At 39.4% G+C, this 15,061-nt stretch overlaps 1 protein-coding gene across 1 annotated transcript in view; it reads right to left on the reverse strand.

Moving 5' to 3' along the window:
* The window catches only part of LOC126345604 (U2 snRNP-associated SURP motif-containing protein), a 146,999-nt gene that overhangs the window by 114,276 nt on the left and 17,662 nt on the right, over positions 1 to 15,061 (reverse strand). Inside the window, exons 4-7 of the mRNA XM_050002114.1 lie at positions 14,576 to 14,774; positions 8,758 to 8,840; positions 1,881 to 1,963; positions 1,618 to 1,783 (exon numbers count right to left, since the gene is read on the reverse strand). Of these exons, the coding sequence (XP_049858071.1) occupies positions 1,618 to 1,783; positions 1,881 to 1,963; positions 8,758 to 8,840; positions 14,576 to 14,774 (531 nt within the window). The remainder of the gene's footprint in view (positions 1 to 1,617; positions 1,784 to 1,880; positions 1,964 to 8,757; positions 8,841 to 14,575; positions 14,775 to 15,061) is intronic.

Consider the following 15,061-nt stretch of genomic DNA (forward strand, 5'->3'; position numbering starts at 1 on the left):
AAATTAGAAGATCCGTAATTGATTGTGGCCCTCGCATTTTTAAGGGACTTGACTGCACAGGACTGTAGTAAGACATTTAAAAAGAAAATCACATTGTGGAAGGGACAACTTCTTAAAAAGAACACACTCAATTTTCCTAGCATTAAAGAAAACATGAATTTTGAGCAAGTCATTGCTGTGTTTAAATAATTACTGTTTGCCATTTCAGCACCCCTGTGCACTTGCAGATATGTCAATGAACAATCTGCATTGTAATTTCCATTTAAAAGATTGAGTGGGTACTTTAAAACAGTCCAGGAGTTCTACGAAGTTTCCTCAGAAAGGGTTCCCATGTCGCCATAATGAAGCTGAACATATGTATGTAAATGGCGCTTTTCACTTATGTAACTAAATATGTCATGATTATATGATAGCTTGAGTGAAAAAAATCTGTGAAATTATGTCTGTCCATGCATTGACAATTTGTGACACGTACAAATGTTACTTTGTATCCAGTGAGCCAAAATATTTTAAAATAATAGTGAAAAGCATTTTGTTTGTGATCCACGTTGTTGAGAAATATGTAAGTGAAACCAAGCTGCACGCAAACCATTCGCTGTTCTTTTCACAACTGAACTGTCACATAATGTGGTGTGCTGCCGTTTTCCCATCCTCCCACTGAGACAGCATCATGCAGTAGTGGTAGAAGTGTGCAGTCAGACGGGAGAGACCTGCATGCATGCAAAACCTCTGCATATTTAGAGTTCTTGGCCATCCCGCACTTACAGTAATAGATACTTTGCCAATTTTTAACTTTATATCTACATGTTTCATGGCATTTGGACTTCTTATATATAAAAAGAATGAAAACAATCAATTATTGACAAAATTATTTAATTGCAAAGATAAAATATCGACTCACCAAGCTTTCGGAGCCAATGGCTCTTCTTCAGGCAGAAGGGTTGAAGGAGAATGAAGAGGGGTGAAGGAAAAGGACTGGCGATGTCTGGGAAAAGGTGTCCATTTCGAGAAAGTCACCCAGAACTGTGGGTCTTCCACCTTTAAGCTGTCAGGTTTTCAAATCTTGCCCAATGCAGTCCTCAACAATCAGTCTTTCCTTCTCATCCCGTACAGTAAGTCTCTCCTGACCTGCAGTTTTGGGTGACTTTCCCAAAATCTACCCCTCTTCCTAGACCTCTCCAGTCCTTTTCCTTCACCCGTTTTCCTTCCATCCAATCTTTGTGCCTGAAGAAGGAGCCACTGGCTCCAGAAACTTGCCAATTGCAACCATCTTTTATGTGTGTGTTCTTGTGCTGCTTGATAAGTAGATTTTTTACCTATCTAATTAAATAATTAAAGGAGACGAGTTCAGTAACACCAATTCACCACTAATGATTTTGCTCTGTCCTGACTAAAGTGTGGTTAACCCTCTGACAAAAGGTCCAATTTTCTGCAACTAATACAGAAAAGAATATGGGATGTACGTAGCAAATGCTGTCAACCAAGAAACATTATGCTATTACCATAACAAGATGCACAACAATTCAAAAACTTAAAAATAAAGTAGAATTAATGCAGTCCACAACAGAACAAAATCTTCTCCAACTACTGATTTTAAAAAAATGACACAATACATACCATTTAAACACTTCAGTGCACGCTCACCGTCCTTCCTGTTCATGAAAGCGACGAAGCCACAGTTTCTTCCACGTGCTTTTTCTTCATCAGAACGAGGCCACATAATTTTTATGCTTGCCAATGGACCATACCGCCCAAATACTTCCATCAATTGCTTTTCAGTAATCTAAACAGACTCTTCAGCTCAACATGTGATCCAAATTAAGCAGGAGAAATTTTGTTTCAATCTCAGAACACTTATTTGTAATTATCCTCTTTCTTACCTTTGGATTCAGGTTGCCAAGGTATAAGTTGGTGGTTGTTGGATCCCCATTGTCATAAGACCCATACTTTGCATCATCTGGAGCTGTTAACACCATAAAGAAACATGTTTAGATTAATCAATAGGAAGTAAATCATCATCTCCTAGTTTAAATCTAATATATGGACATTTTTGAACAAAGTAAAACATAAAACACGGTGTCCCTAAAATCCCACTCTCATTTTAAAAAAACCCATAACTGGATACTAATAATGTTAGCAGCTTTCAAAGTTTGCTTTTTTTAATCCTCTATTGCAGATTTGAGATGGAGCTCATCAAAATGATGACAGATCAGGAGATGGTACAATGTGTCATCTGGCACACAAAATGCAAAACAGTGACAATGGTGCCATGTAATTATCAACAGCCGAATGAAAGAACACGATGGGCAAAAACAGCATAATGAGATGGTTCAAAAATTTCAAAGAGAGAGTTTCAGACAGTCTCATTGTGCCTCAACAGGTGTTGACAGGATGCAAATTGCATTTCAGAGCAACATCAGGAGTCAATTTGTCATGCACCTCACAAATTGCAGGAAGCAAGATCAACTGTCCATAAACGGTCGCACTTTTTTGTGTACAAAGTGCAAATGGTCCAAGCACTGCAGTCAAATGAGTGTCCTCTGGGGGCATGCATTTTCCATTTCCCCATCGGGCCTCCCTACATGCTAAAAATGACTACCTGAAAAGGTGTCTGTTTTCAGATGCAGCAACGTTATACATTTTTGTACATGTAAATCACTATACCAGGATTTGGGACTCCAAAAAACCACGTCATCCGTGAATAGTGCGAAGATTATGCAGCCATTCACCATTTTCCAGATTGAAGGTGCGCCCCCCACAATGGAGTTTGAATATGTTGGATCTGCTGAATGACACATTTCCTAAGAAGTGGATGGGCCCCGATGGCCCCATCACATGTTCCCCGCATTTTCTGAATATACATCTATTTAAATGTACACAATACCAGTCAAAGGCATAAATGAACTAAGTTTCTTGGGGACTCAGGTTGATAATTTTTGCTTTCATATCATCTATCCAATCAGTTATGGTAAATGACAGGTAAGTCTCCTGAAGATTTTAACCTTTTACTGTTGTTTTTCTTATAACATTCAGTAAGATTAATAACTTGTGACTATGCTGGAGGAGAGTATGTGTCATTTTAGGCCAGGAAAAAAGCTTCAAATAGTCTTGACCAAGATGAGTGAATCCAAGTGTGCATGTCCTGTTCCTCTGGCTGATTGCAGGGCTCTGAGTATCGGAAATAGTTTCCCGAGGAACTAGTGTTTGCGAAAGTCAGCAAGGGCAGGCCAACTGTGTGATTCTGTCACACAGCTGGTGCGCACCTTTACCTTCACAGTCTGTGTTAAGTCATCATGATTCCTACAGAATCACCAAGTGTTACTAAAGGCACCTTCCTGCAGGCAGACATAAGAACATACTGCTGTAGCTACGGCGTGCATCATGTGCTACTTTGGTGTTCCATCATTGTCATCCAATCAAGTAAGTTTGTGATAGTGCCTTGGTGTGAAGGGCAAGACCAATGAGTGGGACACTGCAATCATCCAGTACCAACTCTCTCACATTTGGTTACATTCTGCAAGTTATGGGTGGGAAACTTCAGCAGGAAGGCACCTGGTACAGCTTCAACATGGTGCATTTGCTGAATTTTTGAGTAAGTTTTATACTTTGCATTTGTGCTATCTGCTTTCTGAGCAGCTCACAGTTTGCGTGATCTGCTACTCAATGTGTTGCAACATTAATTGTGCTGTTTCATAGATCTTCAATCAATTTATTTTGCAATTGCACAAGTTAGGAGAGCTTATCAAGTTTACCATGCAGTCTTCCAGATAGTTTTAAGGTATCATCCAAAGTGTTAGAAGTACATCATGCATTTAACCATATAGTGAGCCAAGCTTTGCTGTAAATTTTACAAGAATTAATGTTTGGTTCACTATTAATTGATCATCAATCATTTTCATTGTGACTCGTGTCAAACTTTTGAGTCTATATATAAATATTGTTAAACACACACTTGCCTTGCATTTCTAAACTTAGTTGTTCTACACCTGGTCCTGATTAGGCTACTCTTAAATAGTAATCAGTCACTTGTTCATCTAATTTGTAATCTCATTGTAACAGTATAACCATTACAAAATGAATGTCCACACTTTGTAGCATTCAGATTTATTGATCAAGATTAGAATTAATTTGTTTGAGTAATGTCCAATGAGCACTGTCCTTGCTTATACAGCATCTCAGTGTTGAGTTCTCATGTATTTTTGCAGGTGGTGTTGTTAATTTGATTATATGATGTCTAATAAGCATTGCAATTGCTCACATAGTATCTCAAATGTGAATTCGTAAGTGTGATAGGTAGACAGCTCACACCACTGTCAAGCCCCAGCACAACACAAAGCAAGAAACTTTTAAAGTTGTGCCCTAATTTCTCATAGTGGAGTACCCATTAGCAAGAGTTGCTGGGCAAACAAACTCGTGTTTCAGGACTGTTAAGGTGAAAGGTTATTCACATCAGTCTAGCTGAAATTTTTAAATAACTGACAATAAAAAGAAACCTTTATAAAATGTGTGTAGGGATAGGCATTCAGAGATATTAGAGCAATTAAGAAATTGGGAACACGAGTTATTAGTTAACTGGACAAAATATAACTGTAAATGTTGTGGAAAATAAAAATCATTGTGTTAAAGTGATTAATTGTGATTATTACAATCAAACTTCAAATGACGTGTATAGTGGGAATGACTTTCCATAAATTGGTATGCCCCTGCTACATTTTCTAGTACACCCTTCCCTGGGAATTTTTCCCTACTAAATCAGACATACATTAAGCCACTGCACTGTTTGGCATCTACGTGATTAATAACAAGAAATGTTGTTTTTCCTTGTAGTGCTACCCACAGATTCTATTTCAAATGCCCATATTCTCCATTCTACATGTACTTCATGGATCTCTTGTAACTTGGATTGAGACTAACCTACTATCCCTTTTATTAATACTTCATCCAACTACTGTCTCTTCTCATACCTGAAGGATACTTTGATTTAGAAAGATAGGGTTCCTGTAAGTGATGTGCAGTTTTACAGGGTATGGGGTACATGAGCGCCATCTCCGGCAGTTTATACAGGAATGTAACTGTCATGTAGAATGTATGTAGGACAGGGAGGGGAAAGGCATAAGTAGGCTACAGGCAGGGGAAGACGAGCACAGTGACAGTGTGCAGGGACTAGACTACCAACAGGTAACAGGTCAGCGGCAGGAGGCTGTGGGGCTGGGAGTTGTGGATGGGGAGGGGAGGAAGGGAATGGAAAAGGAGAGGAGCAGGGAAGAGAAACGACGGGTGGATGTGGTGGCAGAGGGCACCACCGTACGCTCAGGGTGGGATAATTTCGGGAATGGAAAATGTGTTGGAAGGATAACTCCCATTTGCACACTTCATAAAATTGGTATTGGAGGGGAGGATCCAGAGGGCTTGGGTTGTGAAACAGTCATTGAAATCAAGCATTTTCTGTTCATCTGCATGTGGAGCCACAGGGTGGTCTACTTTGCTCTTGACCACAGTTTGGCAGTGGTCATTCATCCCAGTGGATGGCTGGATGGTTGTCATATCAACACAAAAGGCTGTGCAGTGACTGCAGCAGAGACAGTAAATGATATGGCTGCTTTCACAGGGGGCTTGGCATCTGATGGGGTATGATAACCTTTTGACAGAACTGGAATAGAAAGTGCTGGGCGGGTGGACTGGGCCTGAGTCGTTCTCATGGATAAGATCCCTATGGTAAGAGGTTGGGATTGGGAGTGGCATCGGGATGGACTAAGATATTGTTGAAGTGGGTGAATGATAGAACACCACTTTAGGAGAAGTGGGAAGGATCTTGGGTAGGCTTACCCTCATTTCAGGGCATTATGATATGTAATCAAAGCCCTGATGAAGGCTCAGTAGTTGCAGTCTGCAATGGCACTGGGTGACAAATCGGGCACTCCTTTGTACCTGGGGATGTGTGAGGATTATGAGTGTGTGGGGAAATGGTCTGGGGAGATTTGTTTGTGGACTATATCTGGGGGAAAGTGCATGTCTATGAAGACCTTGGTGAGGCCTCAGCATACTGGGATGATATATATGCCATAATACACATGCACATTTGTGCAGCAGCTCTCAAAGCAGAGGGAGACGGTTTGCATGGTTGCGGTGAAAAAATTTTCACTGCCAGTATTTGGCTAGCAATAGAAGAAAAAGTGGCACAAAATTTCTGTTCACCAGAAATCACATTAAAGTCTGGAGTTAAAATCCAAAGCTCTCTCTGCTCTACCATGGAGTGAGAGCATGTGACATTGTTGTTGGTGATCCATGCATTGGATGGAGGCATTAATCTTTATGGTCTCTTTGGTACTGTTATGGAGGAGCAGGCTACCTGCCAATAGTGGGTTTAATTTCCCCTTCTCACCCCCCCTCCCCATCCCCCCACCACCACCACCACCACCACCACTATAAAGTATCTTTGTTGTATTTTGCAATTTTTTTGTAGGTTTACTGCTTTCCATTACTGCAAAATGTGTGTTATTTTACTGCACCTACTACTGCTTTAGCCGTGCTCGACATTTTAGAGTCATCTTTGCCCCCTGATGATGCTTTCTGAAATGTTGATTGTTGCTACATGTACATGATTAGGGCAGCACCGAAGTAGCGAGTGAACAGTTGTGTCACAACTGAGTCAGCATTTATCGGCTGCACTCGCTAATGTGTTACGATTAATCATTTGTGCCACACTCGTATGGTTTTAAAGTTTCAGTGTGGAACAATCAATGTATTGTGACATAAGGGACACTGCTAAAACTGAGTGTATTTGAACTAGTTTCAAATGACTAGTAATTTCAGTAATAAATCATACAGTTGCTGATCCACTAACATAACTTACATAATAGAATGCTTCATCATCCACTTCCTAAAAACTACCAGCAAAAGGAAGTATATAATTAGATCTCTGGAATGAAGAGGAGGTAAGCAGCATCCAATGTTACAGCACATCAGCCCATCACCTTAAAAAGTCTGAAGCACTGGCAAAAAAATATAGTTTTCCCAACAAAAAAAAAGGCCTGAACAGCACAAATGTATAAACATAGGCCCAGATATTTTTAAATGGTGTCTATGTAGACAACTTTCAACCACAAACAAAGCACCTTAATACTGAGAACCAATTTAAAAAAGTTTCAGATGAAGTGAAACTGTAGTATGTATCAAGACTAAATTTTCTGGGAAAATTCAAATGCCATTATACAGAAACATGAAAACTGAGAAATAGTGATTACTTTCCAGTGCTAAAATTTGTTGACCAAGTTGAGAAAATAAACTACTAGTTTCACAAATATTTCAAACACACCACTTTCAGGCTGAAAATAATTTTGCATTGTCATTATTGTTGAGACATGACCATATGCTATTTTGGTTGCAACGGAAATAAGAATGCTAGTATGCAAATTTGTCATCACAAGAGAGAGTTATTACAAATGTTAAGTGTTTTAACTGTGTGCCAGAACAAGACTCACATTTACAACCTTAAGTTTCATTGTGCAATCCGTCTTCACAGCTTCAAATGATAGTGTGATGGTGGGTCCAGACTCTTATTTCAATTTCTCAGACAGTGAAACTACTGGCTTTGGAAATTGAAAATGTGAGAAAGTGTCATGATTTGCAGGTGGGTAGCTTAGTCAGTAAGAGCACTGTGGTACGCTTCTTGGTTTGAGTCCAAGTCCTGGACATAGTTTTAATGTGTCAGTAAGTTTCAAAACAAAGCACACACTACCATAGTGTGGAAGATTCATACTGGATGAAATCTAAAGCTTAAACCAAATAAATATTCAAATGAGACATTTGAGAAATGATTAGAAAACCAATACACCTGGAACAGTCTGTAAACATTTATATGCCTGTATCAGAAAAACAAAGTGAATTAAGGACAGTTGGTTATGGGACAGCTATCACAGTCACAACTAATCAGAGAATGTGCTTTGTCATGTTAATTCATTTCAGCATTGCCACTCTGTCCCCTTCAGCACCAGTTGACACTACCTTGTAATGTACCTATTTTGATTCACTTACATTGTGTGCTTTGTTTCTTAGCAACATGTTTCTTTCAGGCAAGAGATTGCTTGAAGATAGCAGTAAAAGTGTGAAAAAAGTATATGGTTATTATGACCCCATATTGCACATTAAAAGGGAAGTGTGAACGTATCCAATGTAGAAACATGCAGCTGTTGCTACAAAAACTAAATTGCACACATGGGTAAAGACAAATCAACAATGATGACCCTTTCCTTTGCCAATGAAGTCAACTGCAAATTTGTTATTTTAACCCAGGGGTGGTGGTGGTGGTGGTGGTGGTGGTGGTAGTGGTAGTAGTAGTAGTACATGGAATCATGTGATTAATTATGAGTTATCATCATCCATCTCATACTAAAATTAACAAAATCACTAATGGACTGAAAATTGCCCATGAAATAAAAATGACTAGTTCTGAATTTAATTTCACAACTTCGACATCTGAAAATTAGTTACCAATCAGAACCATTTTGCCAGAGGAATCAGATGAATAAGACAATGTGCACTAATTTAAAAAAATAATAAAAAAAGCTGGAAGAAAAAATATGCTTTGGAATAACAACATTGGTCTCACAGGCCTATTGCTAACATTAAATATTTATTTTTATTCATATTAAATGATAGTTTAACAAACCTATAAAAAACATTTTAGTGCAACATTAATATTGAAGTAAATTTTTAACTGACACAGATAATAAATATTAACAAATTTAAAAAACATACCAGCCTTCGTACTCTGAACATCTTCAAATGTAGATTTAATAACACCCTTATACTTATGTCTCTCCTCTCGCTCTTCTTGGATCCTTGGAAGAAATAAAAATAAAAATAAAATGAAACTGATGATAAAATACAAATTCAGAAAGCTTAAAAAATGCAATAAACTCTTAATTTACATATCTTCCTGCAGTTTACAGAGCAATGCCCACTTCTTAGTCTGTGCCGAGCATCCACAACTACAATTGTTGGGACTACTGTTGACTGCAAGAAAGGTCATTTGCATAGTTCCACCATCTCATTTTTTATTTTGAATAATCTGTAACTTAAAATATCATTTTGTATACTGTCTTACTGTGTTGTGTCCCATATTACTTTTGCTGGTTACTTACATTGTTTCTTGCAATTGCTGTTTTCGAGTAGGAAACTTAAATAATAGTGTAATACGAATGGATACGTCAAATCAAATGATTAGTTATTATTCTTTCAACAGATGGCATTTCAAAGGAAGGAAATAGCCGATGTTCTACTTCTTTGTCATTTATATCATTAATGATTTTATATGCTTTCAAAAAAGATAAATACACGGAAATGAGAAGGCAAGGGGGGATATGCTCTACCTCCGAGTCTGCTGTAGAGGTAGGGAATTACTTGCCAGCAGAAGGGAACAAATACTGAGAAACTGCTCTTTCTCCAGCTCTTGCTGAAGCAGACAGTAGCTTACACTTCCTGAAAAATATTCCACCTTGAGTGCATCCTGTGCTTCTATTTCACAATTTCTTCTCTTTAATTTGCAATATTTTTGTATATTCTGTAACTGCTGCAAAGATGTACAAACAATAACAATTAAACATGCCAATTGCCGAAGTTGACAGAGACTTGGCTACTACAATGAAAGTATGTGCATGAGAGCAACTGCAAGCTGAGTAGCATTGCAGTCAGTATTGAAACTGGATAATACTAACTAGCTAGCTACAAACAAGAATTAGTGTAGCAAATGTTAGGAACATAATTCTTGCAGTGTGAAAATTGATTTTGTAAAAAGTCAACAAATGTAGATGACGTCTGCTAGAGATAATCCATAGATTGTGTAAAACTAGGCTAAATTCCAATGGCTTTTCAATGCAACAACCAATCATGGAACAGAAAATTGTACAAAAGTATTTTCATTGTACCACATGGATCCAGCACCAGAACAGCATTCAGGTATCAGCGGAGGATAGGATTAATCTGAATTTAATGAGAGATTGAGCTAGCATTATAGCCAACTAATAAATGAAAGGCTGCAATTCCAGATGTCAATGGTCCAATCCCTACTCAGTCCAATGATTTATTCCTGTCACTTACTTCTTCTGTCTAGGTGCAAAATGCCACGTTTAGGAAAATGTAATGACAACACGAGACATAAGGATGAACGGTGCTGAAAAGAAATTTTCAGGTGGTGTTGACATACGATAATTTTTGGCCACAGGAGTATTCTGAAACACATCACAGTAATGTAAACTTTTTGTAAGATCAATTCTTACAAAGTTTTTTCCACAACAAAAGCCAGACTCAGTAAAATATTTTGTATGGCTAGTACAGACAATACATTATAAAACAATCGCATTCATAAATGTACAGGATTTGAACTTCTGTGTTTACAACTGATTCAAACTTCACAAAGCTACAATTCTTGATATATGTATCAAAATCTCAGATGTCCATTAAAATTTATTCTGGGACAGCTCCACTTACAATTACTAATTTCCCATAGAGGGTATGATGTGGCTTGTCTTTCCTAACACTTGCCAGGGAATAAGGAGTTTTGACATTAAAAAATAGTGGATACCACACCATGTACAAAAAAATAACTGAGCAGCAGTTTGCTCTGACAACGTTTGTAGTTGATAACTGAAGGATGAACTAAGAAAATCTGTTTAATATAAGAATTTACACTCTATAAATGAAGACATGCACAGAAAAATGGGCTAACCCTCAAACATAAAAGCTTAGAGATAAGTGTTGCCAATGTCAATTCTGATAGTTCCCATACCCAGCAACAGATGGCAACACTTATCTCTAAGTTTTTATATTTGAGGGTTAATCCTTTTTTTCCACACGTCTTCAAATGAACTTTCTTAATTTTTGATTTGATTTGGTACTACCATATATTACTGGTGCCAAAGAAAACTGTACAGGCACACCTGGTAGGCATGAGCCGAGCTCGATGGAGGAGAATATACTACTGGTAAAGCAACACAGCAATGTCAAACAAATGTGTAAATACATATTTAAGTATTGAACTGTGTTGGAAAAACATATATAATTAAATATGCATCTACAATCACTGAATTTTTTAATTGCACACTCATAGATTCCCATTTATTGTGTCGTTCTTTTTTACATTCATGGATTTGGCCTTTTGAAGAGTTCCACTCCAGTCATGCCATCTTTTGTAGTGTGTAGGTAAGAGACTCATATCCTCAAGATTCTGCAGTCTTCCACACATTATTCATATGTCCTTCATTTTTTGAAGACTGCAGTATCTTGTCTGTCCTAATATACTTCCTAAAGAATTTATGGTGATGTTTTAGCAAATTATGCCATCTATGCAACTATCTCGTAATATAGACTCTAAATAATTTACGGTGATGTTTTAGGAGAGTAAGTTTAAATTATATAAATTAAAGGAAATCCGTAAAATGATACAGCTTCAAGATTTACAGTTATCAGTTACATTAACAAGCACTGTGGAAGGATTTAGACTGTATGCAGCACTTTGAGAAAGGAGAACTTCAAGAAGATTATTTTGAAATAGTAAAAGAATAAGAGGTAGTTTAACTGAAACTGCATTTAGGAGAAGCAGCACGACTTTAACCATACGATATTGAGCTGGTGAAAGGGACTGAGGGAGTAAAGAAAGAAAAGGTTACAACATACAAAACAAACATATCACCTTTTAGCATTATCGCAAAATTTGTTAGGATACTATTTTTTGCATCACAATATTTACTGCTTTGTGATCTGTTCTAAATACTGAAGTGAAGAATAATTAATGTCTTGCCACGGTCACAGGAGTGTGTGTTGGGACATCTGTAGCGCGCGCGCGGTGTGTGTGTGTGTGTGTGTGTGTGTGTGTGTGTGTGTGTGTGTGTGTGTGTGTGTGTGTGCGCTATTGCAAGAAACAGATTGACTGATTGATTAATTGGGGGGGGGGGGGGGGGATATGGGACCAAACAGGGAGGTCATCAGTCCCACGACTCCGAAGTGAGTTACAGAAGTAAGAGGGTGGTCAAAAGTGGACAGATCCAACCATGGGAGTCAGATTATGAAACAATGAACATTACACACACACACACACACACACACACACACACACAGAGAGAGAGAGAGAGAGAGAGAGAGAGAGAGAGAGAGAGAAGGTACAGAAGGTGAGACCAAATCTCAAAACTGGAAAAAAGGGGGCTGGTCATGGGGTCACATACGGAGGAGACTAAAAGAAGTCAAAACCACAACCAACATGCTCCTACTCCAAGACTGATGGAGAACCTTATATCCAGAAATAAAAACCACATTCATGGAGGAAATTGAGGACCAGTTCAACCATCCATGGATTGTCTGCTAATATTAAATTTAAGGCATCAGGAAGACTGTAACACGAAGGGCTGAAAGAAGGGGACATTCCACCAGTATTGGAGATATCGTCAGTCTGGCTCCACAGGCACATTGTGGGTGTGGGTCGTTACCTTGGAGGAAACAATGGGCGAGCCGGGTATGACCAAGGCATAAATGGCACAAAACAGTGAACTCCTTCCAAGAGGAGTGGAAAGAAGAGCACCAAACTGCAGTACACTTCTTGATTGTGCGGTGTTTATTACTATGAGCAGTAGCACTCCAGATGGCATTCCACTATTGAGGAAAGAAATATTTGATATAGATCTGCATATCTGCAGCTGGAATCATGAAAGGAAATGGGGGTTAAGTATCTGCTTCTCTAGCCAAATGGTCATCTAATTAATTCCCTGGAACACTCACATGACTTGGGACACAGAGAAAGATGACTGAACAGGTGGCATATTGAAGGGCAGAGAGAAGGCTATGGATAGCAGAGTCCAAAGGGTGATGAGAATACTTCGGTCGATAGCCTGCAGGCTGCTCATGGAGTCTGAACAAATTAAAACACTGTGGAGGCCTAAGAAACAAGAAGGAGGGCTCTTTGAATGGCTAGAAGCTCTGCTGTGAACACACTACATGACCCCAGCAATAAATGGTGCTCAAAGTCAGTAGGAGATGTGAAAGCATATCCCACCTTATCAATAGTCTTGGAACCATCAGTGTAAAAGATGGTGGCACCCTGGAACTCTGCAAGGGTGGTACAGACAAGGCACCGGAAAATCATAGGAGTGACAGAGACCTTATGACCCTGGAACAGATCAGTCCTAGTCCATGGTCTAGGCACCATCCAAGGTGAGGGGTTGTGGTGTTATGGAAGGAAAGACATGGGGTGCAGTCCAGTGAATGGAGGTGGAGATCCTGACAGAGGGAAGTGAGAAGCATGCCAACTGGCAATCCCACCACTGGGGGGAAGGGGGGGGGGGGGGGTCAGGTGTGTGCAGGGGGAATCCCCACTTCTGTGAGGAGACTATCAACAGGACTAGTACAAAAGGCACCAATAGAGATATGTACCCAACAAGGATGGACAGGTTCAATGAGTTAAGGAGCTGCTGAGCCATATACCTGCCTACCATAATCTAGTCTGGACAAGACCACACCACAGTAAAGATGGAGAAGAGTGGAATGATCTGCACCTCGAGATGTGTGGGCCAGGAGGTGGAGAGTATTAAGTTTCCACATACATGTAGTCTGTAGGTGGCAAATATGGCGCAGTCATGTCAACTTGTTATCAAAAATAAGGCTCAAGAAACGGGACTGTGCTAAAACATTGAGGAGCTGGTTGCCTAAAATAGTTCTGTGGCCCGACGACAAAAATGCTTAACCCACATTTTGTAGGGAGACAGCTGGAAGCCATGAGCAGTGGCCCACACAGAGGCCCGTCGAATGGCGCCTTGGAGCTGGCACTCAGCAGACGTTATGAAGTTGGAGCTGCACCATATGCAAAAATCATCTATGTACAACGCCGGGATAACCAGAGGCCCAACAGAGGTCGCAAGCCCATTGATGGCAATGAGGAAGGGTATGACACTTAGCACAGAACTCTGTGGGACACCATTCTCCTGAATCTGAGGGACACTGAACGACGTATTGACTCGAAAACGGAAGAGCTGGTAAGATAAAAACTCACAGATATAAATCGGAAGGGGACCACGGAAGTCCCAGTCATGGTGGATAACTAAAATGTGATGGCACCACGCCAAGTCATACACCTTATGTAGGTCAAAGAAGACCTCAACATGGTGCTGGCAGTGAGTAAAAGCCTGTCGGATGGCTGATTCCAACTGGAGTAAAGATAAAGTTGGAGATCGCCCTGCCCGGAAGCCACACTGGTACAGGGACAAAAGGCCCAGAGATTCCATCACCCAACATAATCTGAAGTTGACCACCCATTTGAGCAGTTTACTAAGTACATTCATAAGGCTAAATGGGTGGTAGCTGTCAAGAGAAGTTGGGTTTTCCAGGGCTTAAGGATGGGGATAGCTATACTGTCTTGCCATTGAGACAGAGAAGCATCCGTGAGCATCCGTGAGCCAGGTTATGAAAAACGCATAAAGCAAAAGAGATTACGAAAATTAATATACATCCATGTATTGGTTAATCACCAGGAACAGTAAAAAACAGCATGAAATAAAAGTGTAAGTTCTGGCACAGTGACAAGTATACTCACAGTTTTAGTTCTTCTTTGAATAGTTCCAAATTACTTTTTTTCTTTTCTCTGTCTCTCTTTTTGCCAGGTCTATCTGGTTTCCGATCCCCAAGTAATCTCGCATATTCCTGTGCTCTCTCAGCAGTAGAAGATTTTTCAGCCTGTTCAGATAACCTAGATTGAGGCTTATACAGTTTTCCTTTCTCTCGAGTATCTTCCTCTGCAATTAAAAAAGTATAACAAATTAAATTACTTCCATATATATTCTAGAACTGCATTGTATCAGCCACATAGAAAAGATACGAATTAAATTTATAAATAACAATCCAGATTGCGAAGAGTATGTACTATATTCTTATGCATATGCCCCCAGAAGTAAACATACTTCTTAAACCCAGGTATGGGATGGGTGACTAATATTATGCTTCTACAGGAAAAACATTTGGAAATCTCTCTCTCTCTCTCTCTCTCTCTCTCTCTCTCTCTCTCTCACACACACACACACAC

The sequence above is a fragment of the Schistocerca gregaria genome, chromosome 1, assembly GCF_023897955.1.
Source record: "Schistocerca gregaria isolate iqSchGreg1 chromosome 1, iqSchGreg1.2, whole genome shotgun sequence".
In the NCBI taxonomy this organism is placed as follows: Eukaryota; Metazoa; Arthropoda; class Insecta; order Orthoptera; family Acrididae; genus Schistocerca; species Schistocerca gregaria.